Source organism: Lytechinus variegatus, chromosome 12 (assembly GCF_018143015.1).
Source record: "Lytechinus variegatus isolate NC3 chromosome 12, Lvar_3.0, whole genome shotgun sequence".
In the NCBI taxonomy this organism is placed as follows: Eukaryota; Metazoa; Echinodermata; class Echinoidea; order Temnopleuroida; family Toxopneustidae; genus Lytechinus; species Lytechinus variegatus.
This window is the reverse complement of record NC_054751.1, coordinates 16,497,819-16,511,402: the sequence shown is the minus strand read 5'-3', so window position 1 is coordinate 16,511,402 and position 13,584 is coordinate 16,497,819. Positions and strand designations below refer to the sequence as shown.

The 13,584-nt window shown below is 35.4% G+C and overlaps 1 protein-coding gene across 2 annotated transcripts in view; it reads right to left on the bottom strand.

The window, feature by feature from the left end:
- Positions 1–13,584, bottom strand: part of LOC121425594 (myoferlin-like) — a 109,305-nt gene that overhangs the window by 16,524 nt on the left and 79,197 nt on the right. For both annotated transcript variants that reach the window (XM_041621705.1, XM_041621706.1), the window contains exons 34-43: positions 12,962–13,123; positions 10,733–10,898; positions 9,671–9,816; positions 6,855–6,884; positions 5,589–5,618; positions 5,016–5,123; positions 4,578–4,703; positions 3,457–3,618; positions 2,645–2,736; positions 2,077–2,247 (exon numbers count right to left, since the gene is read on the bottom strand). In XM_041621705.1, coding sequence (XP_041477639.1) covers positions 2,077–2,247; positions 2,645–2,736; positions 3,457–3,618; positions 4,578–4,703; positions 5,016–5,123; positions 5,589–5,618; positions 6,855–6,884; positions 9,671–9,816; positions 10,733–10,898; positions 12,962–13,123 — 1,193 coding nt within the window. The remainder of the gene's footprint in view (positions 1–2,076; positions 2,248–2,644; positions 2,737–3,456; positions 3,619–4,577; positions 4,704–5,015; positions 5,124–5,588; positions 5,619–6,854; positions 6,885–9,670; positions 9,817–10,732; positions 10,899–12,961; positions 13,124–13,584) is intronic.

Here is a 13,584-nt window from a genome sequence, read left to right as displayed (position 1 = left end):
CGACTAGGGGCTGGTAGCCCTTTGCCGACGCTCCCTAGAGGGGTCTTACACGGCATCGAGCCTAGTCTTTGCCGGGTGGAGAGACCCGTGCTCTCCCCCCGGACTTTAGGTGACCCGATGGCCGGTGGGTCTGACAGCCCTAGAGGAGTCGCCGTTTTCTGTACTAGTGCGACGCTCCCCAATAAGGTTCAGGTTCCGGGACGGAAGCCTTGGCCATCACCGTGCGGGCACGTGGTCGCAAATCCACGGTTCCACCCTTATTAAGCGGGGCACGTGAACGTGCGTCCACGGTTCCACCCCTTTGAGAGCCCACGGGGCTCTGACTCTGTTCTCGCTATCTATACTACCTGTGGTGGGGGATAAGACCCCGGTGTCGGGCCCCGAACAGCAGTCGCCTGAGGCTCTTCAGAAAGAGAGTCCGAAAGGCTCATTATTGCCGTAGGGTGATCTAGTAGTAAGATAAAAAAACAGAGAAGCAAAGGGGGTAGGGGGGTAACAAACCCCAACCCAGAAGACAAGGACCTCAAAAAGCGGACTTTTGAGAGTCAAAAACGGATCTCACAAGGATGATACAAGGTAAAATCCCAGAACAAAGGAAACAGTAATAATTAAGAATTATTGAGAGACACTGTCCCTGAAGTCCGTTAGAAAAATTAATTATTTGATTATCACAACAAGAATCTGCTTCCGCCAAAATTCTGAAAAGAAGGAAGGGGGGAAGCATCTAAAAAGAAGAAAACACTAAGTTTTTTTTTTTTTTTTTTGTTGTGTCCACCTGATCAAAAGAAAAAATAATTTTTCTTGAGGTGAGGATCAGCTAAGGAAAAAAGGGGAGCAAGATTCCCTTTCTTTTTTTTTTTTTTTTTTTTAAACAAGAAGTTTAAGAAAAAAAATGTATAAGTCCAGAGACCGGTAGCTGACTTGAAAAGGAAGGGGGGGAAAAACAAAGATAGCTTTCCCGAGAAGGAAGGCCGAGTCAAAGGCGACGAACGCTGACAGGAGACGGCTTCCTAAAAAAAAATCTAAGTATTCTTGTGAAGGAAAGAAAATAATTTTTTTTTTTTTTTTTAAATTAATTGAATGATTAATCAATTAATAAACACAAGAACAAAGGATTGATTGAAACAAAAGAACAATCAACTAACTCGAAACAAGAAACAAAGAACTTGAATCGAGGCAAAGGAGCAAGTCAAGAATTAAAAGAATCAATCAATTAATTAATTAATCAATTAACCAATTAATTCAATTAATAAATACAAGAACAAAGGATTGATTGAAACAAAAGGACAATCAACTAACTCGAAACAAGAGACAAAGAACTTGAAACGAGGCTGGAATACGACGCTCCTAACGTCCTACAGAACCTATCTGTGGAGAAATAAATCAATTAAATTCACGACGAGTCGTATAAACGAAGAAGTCAGTGAATAAAAAGAATTAAAAGAATTAAAAAGGAGCGAAGACAACGCCCGAGCAGGAAGGCGCGGAGCTATGGGGCGGAGAGGTGAAGACAACCCGCCTGTGAGAAACGTATCTTAAAAAAACAAACTCACGAAGAGGGACAAGAAACGTTAAAATAATATCACGGAAGCTCCGCGCGACGTGATAATCCTATAACAATCTTAGATGAGAGAAAATAAGATTGAAATAAGGGAAGAATTGCACAATAAAGTATCCAAACGGAAAACAGAAATGCAATTTTGAGAGTGTACTTAGCTTGCGACTGCACTCGACCGCAGGCGAAAGTAAAAGAGGAAATGGACGCCAAATTGCGCGACGATCTTGGGATAGTGCGTTGGTAGGGAGATGCAGCGCGCGCGCAGGAAAAGTTGTGTACTCTATATTCGGCACGCAGGTTCATCGTAATGAACTAGCAAATCAAATGGGTATATCCCAGTTATTGATGTAAATTTTAAGTTATCAAAAGGGCACAGTTACTAATTATAAAACTACTAATTGTATAATTTATTCGCTGATAAAAATACTGAAGAATGAAATTATTATGACATTATAGAAAATCGAGTGTAACAATGGCAAGAGTTATAAAGTTGCGTTTAAAGCTAATGAAAGACTTACATGTTATAAGTTTCGGGGAGACCACAGGTTGCGCGGTATCGTGAGAGATATCGGTTCTCGAGATCGATCACAGTCTCACCAATCATATCATCACGGCTCAAGAAATCCTTATCCATCACCTGTATACGTAGATCCTTGTGCAAGGGCAGTGTTGTCTTCAACTCAAATAATCTGAGGGAAAAAAATAATAACAATAATATCTTTTAATTGTAAAGCGCCACATCCACAAATAGAAAGTATTCAAGGCACTAGAATTTTATCTTTTAAGTTACACAACAAAACAGACATAGAAGAAAAAGAATTATAAATTGTAAAGAAACCATGGTAGTACGTACTGAAATTTAGTAAATCTCCTATTTTGTATATTGTTTAGTTTATCGGTACTGAAAATTACAAAGGAAGACATCGCTTTTGTTGCAGAAATAAGTCATGTGCATGGATATATCTACAAATCTACATATAAAGTAATATCAAGTAATACACTTTCATGGAAACGTCAAGATTTACGGATATCATAACAATACGAATATTCCCAAAATCTTGTTTGAAATAGGATTTGGTGGCTTACCTGCCAAAGAAAGGTTCTAGTGTGTTCGGAATGAACTTCTTGACGTCATCCAAAACAGTCTTACCCAATCTGACGATGATGTAAGGATCAGACTATTGATAACAAAAATTTACAAACACTGTTATAAATGGATCATTTGCAGAAGAAATTGCGGAAAACCACTAAAAGTTTTTATTGTATATCATCCACAATTAACCAAACACAATATGATAAATATCAATACAAAAAACAATATAAAAAAAGAGATGTGTGTCTTATAAACTTCCGAAAGAAAGTAAAAGGAAGACCTACATTGTTGGACTGCAAGACAGGACCCAAGAACATATAGTATGATATATCAAGGCGCACATTGATGGGTCACAGGCATAGAGTTGGTCACAGGGGAAAATTCCACTCCTCTTGAACTGAAGGTTACACAAATTAAACACTATGGCGTTTATATCCCCCTAATGAGCTCCTTTGGAAGTGAGGGTGAAACAGAGTTCTGTTTTGGAGTGAAGATCTCTTTTTTATTTTTTATTTTTTTTATTGGGGCGGGGGGTACAAAGTAAAAATGCTGTTTAAGATTTTATACAACACTGTTTACTATATGAACCTTACAGTATTTGTTTAACCGTTTAAACAATCATGTTTAATTTATTGACGATTAGATATTGAAAATTAAACTTCGTTGCTTAAGATTTAAATACTTGTTTAAACAATTCCTGTAAGGTTCATATAGTAAACAGCTTTGTATATTTTTTTTTACTGTGTATAGATTTGTGTCATTCTAAAGTTAAATCATATGGATAAATATTGTTAGTAAACATTACCAGTCCATTGGTGTCCTGGGGACACAGCTGATAAGCCCTGACCACATAGACCCGAACTAGGACCTCCACCAGTCCAGTGGATGGTAGTTCACTTGGCTTGATGAACATGGGTGATATGGGCTCCTTCAACTCATGAGGCATTGGGTAAATCTTGAATGATCCCTAACGGGAGAAAAAAAAAGAAATTTCTTTTGAATGATCGCTAGCTTGAATGGTCCCTGCTTGTATGGAATAATAGTTTGTATTGAAATAAAAAAGGTCAAATCAAATAGAATGATTTTTTTAACCAATGCGAAAAGTAAAATTCCAATGTAAAAATGCTGGTTAAACCCGTCACTCTTAATAACAAAATTGTTTAAAACTTTCAACAGGCTTGTCTGAATCTATGTCTTGTCTGAATCTAATTTATGTACATTTTTTTTCTTCCTCTGTTGAAAGTATTTCACATCTGTTTTGGGACTGCCCTGTAACCCAACAATTTATTGAAAACTTCCAAACCTCTTATTTGAACAATGACGTATATTTGAATAAGAATTTATTTTTGTTTGGTTGCCCTGACGCTCAATACTCTACTGTACACCTTTATATTCTTTACGCTAAATATTTTATTTTTTCGACACGTTGTAAGGGTGATCGGTTGTGTTTTAGCTTGAAACGCTATTGTGAAATTGAAAGGGTTCTCAGTCGATCATTAGATAATAGTATGCATGTACAGTTGTTGTAAACATGTTCGCTTCATGATTTTTCTGTATATTGAATTGCTTTCGTGTTTGATTTTGAATAAAATCTTTCTATGAAAGAAAAACAAACTTGAAAATTTTTTATTTTTAAATTAAAGCAAAATGTTTAAAAGTTTTATTAATAGTTGTTAGAGTGACAGGCTTTAACAGTGTTGCTCAAAATTGCGAGATGAATATGACCATGTGTCGCTCCTTAAAGTATCCAAAATGGTTAAGATACGATAGGTTAACAATTATGAGGCGTTATCAGTGTCTCGTGCTACAGCCACGCCCACGAAAACTCTTCCAATCCGAATGATGGGTGTCATACGTTATAACGCAATGGCCTTTGATCGACCTGGACCCGATATGGTGGGTGTGACTAGGGCACCAGGTTCATACCTTGAATTCACCCATACTAGTGGGTTCGCCGTCCGTTGATGCCCTTCCTCTAGCGAGCTCGAAGGTATCAAAGAAGTCAGAGAATCCTTGGTAGCCTGGCTGATCTTCCAGTTCCCCTGGCAGGATCTAAACAAAACGGAAATAATTTCAAAATGTTTTGTTACTTTCAAATTTCATTTGTCAGCTTTGATGTTGATAAAATATTAATTTGTAGTTGGGGTATTATAGACTAAGATAAAAAAAGAAATATTTTTTTAATGTTACTTATTTAGTAGTTCACCAATTATTTATTCATTAATTTTTTTTTAATACTCATTTTCCAAAATCATATATAGTTTACTTATTGTTATTATTATTATTAATTACTCATTGTTCATTATTTTCAATGTAATTATTATTGTGTTTGTGGATTAGCGTTGGGATGTTGTCAACTTATACCTGAATTATGTCATATCCCCTTTCCATGTAGGAAACACACTTTGCAAAGTCGCCCTTTGACGCGTAGTATTTCGACCACCAATCGATCTCTTCCTCAGCCACGGCTTCCTAGATTTCAAACACAATTTGATTATTAAACAAGATGGCCCTAATAAAAATCGTTAATAGCTGTGATAAATAAGGTTTAAGGTTTATTTTCAAACATAAAAATTGTAATAGAGTACTCTTCAAAGGTAATTTCATAGAATTTTCATATTACTTTAGCCCCATATGGTAAGTGTAAATGCTGATATCTCGTTGCCTATTAAACAGTGTTGGGAGCATGAAATATAGAATACAATAATAAATTGTACAGGCTTGCTATAAAATATGTAATGATTGCGGGTAAACTAAGATTCGTAAGTGATCATAAACATGATATCGAAAGATCAGGTTATCTAATATCAGCATATTCGTTTATAACGCCAGTCTTCCTCACGATCCTACAATCATGACAACCAAACCAACCTTCAAATATCCTATTATAATATCCAATCGGCCAAATTAAATAAATCATTACATAACACTTCTTACCGGATCTAGTGACTTCGACTTCTGCCACCACTGAAAGGCAAAAACATAGATAGAACAATATAATATTAAGAACCAGGTAGTTTTGTATGTTTTGTATTGCAGTGTTACTGTTAACCCCTGTAATATCAAACATCTGTTTACTAGGAACTTCAATTGTCATGATAATTATAGTGCGGTATATAGATTAAAATGACTAAGTAATCTCGAATTCTTATATTTTTCATTCCATAGATGTTTAGGCGAAGTTCTTTTAAAAATGATATGATAATAATAAACATCTGTGATTTGCAGCGCAGCTTTTATTCAGCTGCGCTTGTTCAGAGCTCTTTTTACTTACATCTATAGCACATTTTCTTAACTAAAGAGATATGTTTTTAATTTAGATATGAAGAGAGTCAAGGATGGAGAGCTTCTTATATCAATTGGCAGGCTATTTCATAGTTTGGGGGCAGCAAGTGCAAATGCACGATCACCATAAACAAAATAAAAACATATTATAAAGGGCTGATAACAAACTACAAGTAAGTTATGATTGGAATAAGGTGACTATATGATAAATTGAACGGGAAAAATTAAAATAACTCTCTGTTGCAACGTTCGCCAATTATTATTGGCTTCTTCGGGTGAATGATGATATCGATGAAGGGAAGGCCCTTATACATGTAGGCCCGAATTCTCAAAGCTGGCTCACTTCGCCCGTGCTAACTTAAGGCCTGGCCACACCGCCCGAGCGTTGTTGGAGCGGTCGTGGAGCGGTAGGGAGAGAGGGTCGAATTTCGTTCACAAAATTGGGGAAAAAATCGAAAACAACAAAATAACAATAAAAATCGAAAATGGTGAACGGTAGCGAGTGGTGATGATTTTTTTCTCTCCGCTCCACAACCACTCCAACAACGCTCGGGTGGTGTGACCAGCCTTTAGCCCACTGCATGGGCTAAGTTAGCCACCTTTCTAGAATTCGGGCCTTAGTGTTTGAGATTGAACAGATTGTCGCAACAGTGAGTGGATTTCCAGCTTTTTAAAATTTAATTTATCATATTGAACACGACTGGATGAATAATAAGAATTCAAATCAGTTTATTATGTGTCAGGAATAAGGTGACATTAATGAATTATTATTATTATTCCTCGTCAAACGTGTCTGGTATTGCTTAAAACACTAAAAACAATAACATGAGGAGAAAAATATAAATTATTTGTTTAATAATGATTCTCGATTTTTTTTAGAACACTGCATTTGTAAAGATGTTGTCTATGTTATCTTACCTGGAATTTTCTGAAGCCCCCTACACTGAACTGCAATAAAGAAAACACAACATAAATCATTACAATTCCCTTACAAAAACAGGTTGGGCAGTCTAAATGTAATGTCTGCATTAAAAACATATTGTACGATGGGTCTTCATGGGGAGGACATATTCGATGCGTAACGCTTTTCAACTTGTCTTTTAATACATTGATCAAGAGCTTTTGTCATATGTTTTGAATTTCTTCCCACGGTGTATAAACATTTTTCGCGCGAGGTTCTTGTCGGGTAGAAATTTGCCATGACTTTCAGGGATATACTCATTATGTCTCCCGTATACATTGTTCTTGTGTGTTCTTTTCTATTGCTGCAAATATTTACTTTGTTTTAAAATCTTATAAATGTATCTACTTACTTTTTTCTTCTAAAATTAATGAAGTAGAATAGTAATAAATACATTTCATAACTTTCTGAAGAGACAGAAGTTGTGATAATACCTAGTACGGAGACTTTGTATGCATGCTTTTAGATGAATTTAAAGGGGAAGTTCACCCTGAAGAAAACTTTGTTGCAAAAATAGCAGAAAAAATAGTAAAAAATATCGGTGAAGGTTTGAGGAAAATCCGTTAAAGAGTAAGAAAGTTATTAGAGTTCAAAGTTTTGGATTGGGACGTCATAAACGAGCAGCTGCCCCATGTGTTATGTAATATAAAATGCATGAATTTCAAATTTTGCATGGTTCCTGATGGCTTAATTTTGTTTTCTATTCATGATCGGGTGTGAAATAATTTGTCTATTGATATACAAAAGGTACAGTGAAAACCATTTTCAATTGTCTGAGAAAATAACATTTCATTGATTTTTTACCATTCGCTATGTAGGAATGCTACTCGCAGATGACGTCAAAAACCAAATAATTGAAATTCTAATAACTTTTTAATTATTTTATGAATTTTTCTCAAACCTTCGGCAATATTTTTAAATATTTTTTTCTGCTATTTTTACAATAAAGTTTTTGTCAGGGTAAACTTCCCCTTTAATTCCTCCCCAGAATGTATTTTCTCCCACCGTGAACTGTAGGGAAAATCTGAATCTCATCATCATCATCATCACCATTATTGCCACGATAGCTACATTCCAAATCTCCACATAATTATTTGGGTTTTTTTCCCCCGACAATCGTAATGTTAGAAAAGGATAAGAACCCCGGCTAAGCGAAATGATGCACGAACAAACAGAAACACGTGCTTTTCATGCAAGAAAGAAAATTAGGGGGAGAGGGGGGGGGGAATGAAAGAATGTGGAAAGGAACATGGTTGCTGTCATCTTAAACCAACATGTCTGCACACTGGTCAAGTAAACCTATGATTAAAATTTGGGAACAAAATGCAGTGAAAAGCGAAAAAGAAACATCGGTTCTTCAATGAAATAAGGAGGAAAATCACAAAGACGAGTAAAGATGAAGAAGGAGAATGAGATGGTGAAGAAGAAGAAGTCATAGTATAAGTAGTGGTGGTGGTATCGTAGTAGTAGGAGAAGAAAAAAAGAAGTCGAAGAAAAAGAAGAACATTAAGAAGAAATCGAAGTAGCAGTAGTAGTAGTAGTGGTGGTGGTAGTAGTAGTAGTAGTAGTAGTAGTAGTAGTAGTAGTAGTAGTAGGAGTAATAGTAGTTGTAGTAGTAGTACAAGAAGTAGTAGTAGTAGTAGTAGTAGTAGTAGTAGTAGTAGTAGTAGTAGTAGTAGTAGTAGTAGTAGTAGTAGTAGTAGTAGTAGTAGTAGTAGAAGACAAAAAAAGAAAGAAAACAAAACAGGTAAAAAAAAGACAAAAAGAAAGAAGTGCAGAAGGGGAAGAATAAGTGACAACATTCATTTTGAAACCTTTACGATTTCGGATTTTTGTGACAACCTTTAGTGCAAAAGAGATGATTCTGACGGAAAATTATGAAATTGAACGAAGGAAATCGTAATCTCAAATAAACCCAAACGTGTAATGGAGGCTGCAAATTACAGGAAGTGCGCATATGCGAGCAGTTAAGTGCTACTTCGAATTTCTCACAAGCTTATATAATAAATTCTACATACTGGTCGACCTAAATTGTGTCTCTGTTGACAAAATGAAATAAGGATTTAAATAAATACATAAAACAAATATCCATATTGTGCATATTTAGGGGAGATTGATTATGTTACGATTGTTAAGATTGTGAAAGGATGATAACAAAATGGGTGTCGAGTAAGAGCATTCACTAGTATAAAAAAATAATTAATCATTAAAAACTGTAAACTTGAGAAATTACACAGTAGATGCATATTAAGTTCAACCTGCATGGCATAAAAAGCTCACGTTTGTACGGCAAAATGATATTCTAATCATACCACTAATGCCGACACAACACCGTCTTATAAAGGAAATAGCAAATTTGCTTTGATTTGATTTATTGTTTTCTTCGGGTTCATTTCATTCGTAAAATACATTTTCCATAACAGAAACACATGCCAAATGCTACACTTCAGTTTCATCTTACACTGCAGAAATAATGTAATCTACATTGAATAGAATATCAACAAATATGATATTCCATCACTTTCCTTTTTTTCAATTTCTCAGAATAACCCAGTATTATTATAATCAGGGATGACGTAATGTTGGGCAGGGAGCGCCCCTACAATTGTTTTCGAGTCATGAAAGAAGAAAATAATTTTGTTTAAAAAGAGGAAGAAAGGGGGAAAGGCAGAAAGACGAGTACACAAAGAGAGGTCTAAGACAATGTTTGTGTATCACGTGTAATTTAACTGAAAAATATTTCTTTTAAAGTATATTTTTTAAAAGTTACAACCTTCTTTCTTCTGGTTTTCCGATCTTCTTCTTTGAAGGTGACTTTGGAGTCCTTCTGATCATCCACATCAATAACAGTGTATTCATTTCTTTTACCAGGTCCTTCATCAGCTGTATCAGTAACAGTCAACAGTGGAGGTCCTTGGACTAGAATTGATAAGAGACATCAGTAAGTTATATTTATCAATAAAGGTTATCATAAATTGTTATTTCTTCTTGTACTTAGAAAATTGCAATAAAATAATGTCTTGTACCAAGGAATGAATACTCTCGCAATATTGGTATTTTTTATTCAACATATCGTTTTTGGTATGTTTTATGTACAAGCTAAATTTTATCCAATTACTTTATATCTGTTACAAATGCATGCTTTGAAATTGAAATATATGCATAAATTTGGTCAGATCATATAAAATTTAATTGTATCCGTTTAAATCCAATAATAGCAAACATTGATTGATTGTGATGAAAAATATTGATACAAGGGTCGTCAATAGGCAATTACTGTGCATCGATAAAAATAATATTGATGGTGTTTTTATTCCCGGGGATGAGACTTACTTTTTATCATTTTCAACTTTATATCTCTTTTTCAGTTTGCCAAGGTTGCCAAGGTTGGCAAAGTGAATTCATATTTGGATTTGAAATGATAAATGTACATATTACAAAAAGCTAAGTGATGTTTTGTAATTTAATCTGATATTGTTTTTAAATATCGATTGCTTATATAGAATGTTAAATGAAAACTGTCCTCCAAATACCCAAGTCACAAAGTGCAGAGGACAAGTGTGTTATAGATAAACTTGTCATATAATGGAAATATATTGAGATTAAAGTCATGAAGGAAGTTTGATCCTCATTGGACAACTTAAATGTTCGGAGACAAAGGAAACCATTTAATCAATTTGCAAAATATTTCGGTATGAAAATTGTAAAGACTAGCAGAAAATAAGTGGTCATTAATTGCTAGACTCTATAGAATCCGGAGCTATTTGAGAATGTTTGACCTAGGGATGGTGGTCAAAAAAAGTGGCAGTGTCATATTGGCTTTAAGGATGCCTACCGTCTGGCTCGTCATCTGATAGCACCGTTGATACGGAGTCAAGACGCCGGTACCTCCCCAGCCCATTAATGGTAGCAATCCCTACCACAGGCTTTCGACCAAACGCACGATGGTCGCGGACTTTGATGTTGATCGGTGGCGTGTAGAGTTCCTCCCGGGGAAGATCCTTGTTGAGAAATTGAAAGCAAACAAGATGAAGAGGAAAGCTAGAAGTAATCATTGAATGTGATTAATACACCCTGTACGCCATTACCATGGCAACAGTTTCCAACACATGGAAAACATATTTCTTGCCTTTTTTTTCGCCCCAACGGCAATGTGTGAGCTAAATATCATGAAAATTTATTGAAACATAGTTTCAAATAGATTAAAACATGATATTTTGCCCAATCTATTACATATTCTGTTGTTACCATGGCAACACGATTTCCGACACACACAAAATATGTGTCTTGCACATCTTTACCTCGAAACCAATGTGTAAACCAAATTTGGTTGAAGTATGAAATATTTTAAACCACAATAGTTTTACACAATCACCACTATATAAACTGTAATATGCCATCACCATGGCGACATGATCTCTGACACACACACACAAAATATATGTCTTGCACAACTTTACGTCAAGACCAGTGTGTGTGCCCAATTTCATGAGAATTGATTAAAAACAGAAGAAGAAGATCGAATTGCAAGATGTTTACTTAATTTTTGCCATAATATGCCGTTACCATGGCAACAAAATTTCCTACACATGCGATAAATATGATTTGCACATCTTAACCCAAACACCAATATGTGTTCCAAGTTTCATGAAAATTGGTTTAAACCTGAAGAAGTAGTTTGATGCGCAAGATTTGCAGCTGACCGACCGCAAGACCAACTCCCCAACCATACACTGATTCCTACACACCCACTTCAAACTTTGATTGGCGGAGATATAATAATGCAATTTTTTAATGTTCAACCCAATAAGCTCATGAAGAATACCTTAAATAGTCTCATGATATCATAACATTTAAGATGATTGTTTATTTCGTAAGCTTAGGACATAGGGCAGGCCTACTCAACTTAACGTTTAGCCCTAATTGCGCCAAAAATATAACAAGTGGAATAACTCTGGCGGTCTTACCTGCATCACGCGATTCAATATAGCAGCAGTGCTGACTTTGAAAACTACTATAACTCGCACAAGATATTTTACTTGGTTACTCTTATTTACACGTTTTATGAACTAGACCAATACACTTACAGAGATATGATGGTAATTCAACAAATACCCCAACGTGACCAAAGTTCATTGACCTTACATGACCTTTGACCTTGATCATGTGACCTGAAACACACACACAGGATGTTCAGCGATACTTGATTACTATTATGTCCAAGTTTCACGAGTCAGATCCATAAACTTTCAAAGTTATGACCGTAAGTCAACAGATACCCCCATTATGGCCAGAGTTCATTGACCTTTGACCTTGGTCATGTGACCTAAAATGCGCACAGGATGTTCAGTGATACTTCATTACTCTTATGTCAAAGTTTTATGAACTAGACCATCATACTATCAAAGTTATGATGGTAATTCAACAAATACCCCCAATTTGGCCAAACTTCATTGACCCTAAATGACCTTTGACCTTAGTCATGTGACGTGAAACTCATGCAGGATGTTTAGTGATACTTGATTAATCTTATGTCTAAGTTTCATGAACTAGGACCATATATTTTCTAAGTTATGATTACATTTCAAAATTGGTGTTGACGCCGCCACCGCCGTCGGAAAAGCGGCGCCTATAGTCTCACTTTGCTATGCAGGTGAGACAAAAATAATATTTTATAAATATGAAAGCCAAAGATTTCAATAAAAGCGTTTCTTTTCTGTCAGAAAAGCGCAATAGGTGCAATACAAACATGTGCCTTCATTTTATTAGAAAACCAGGGGGCCAAGAGCTCCATATTGAAAAAAAAAATGATTGAAAACGGGGAATGATTCCCTTTTCATAGCCGAGGGGTCATTTAGAAAAATATAATCGAAAAGTATTTCAATGCTTCAAGATTCGAATCTGAAATCTTCCAGTTGAAAGGGCGTTGAAAGAACTGCCACATGCAAATACTTTTTAATGACGTCCATTGCTTATACCTGCGATATCCTTATGATTATTTTTTTTTTCGTTTTGAACAAAAATGATGAATGGTAGCGACGCAAAGATAATGTTTCAATCTTACCACAACAACTACGAGAACAGGATTTTTGAAGTTGGGACTCTTTTTAAGGTTTGATATCACCTCCGACTCCACCACTTTCCCGCCAATTTCAAACTCGACGCTGGGTGAGTCGACACTCATCTGCATGTACTTTGCCATGTTTCGGAGCCCCCAGCAAAGAATCTAGGAACGAAATGAAATCGAAATTAATCAATTGGTAATATTCATGACTATAACACCATTTAATAAGTTAAGCAAGAGCAATACGATAAAACAATAAAGGATGCACCATTTTCCCTTTGTTTTGATATCTCTAAAATGTAATCTCATATTTGAATCGTTTTAATCAAATAGGTATATCCATTTTTATTTGTATTCTCATTTTTTTTTATGGACTAACATGAATCGATATGATACGCATAATTAGTTTTACACGACATTTTGGTCATTTGGTGCTACCAAATATTCCATGTTATATACATTCAAGAATAAAGCAAACGGTTCGAAATAATAAATATAGGGGTGGTCTAGAACGTATATATTTTTTTTTACATTTTATGACTATATAGGCCCACTTTTTCAATTTTGCCAAGACTAAAGTTGAAGTAAATGCCGGTAAGTCGCCAATCATGGTTGAATAATGC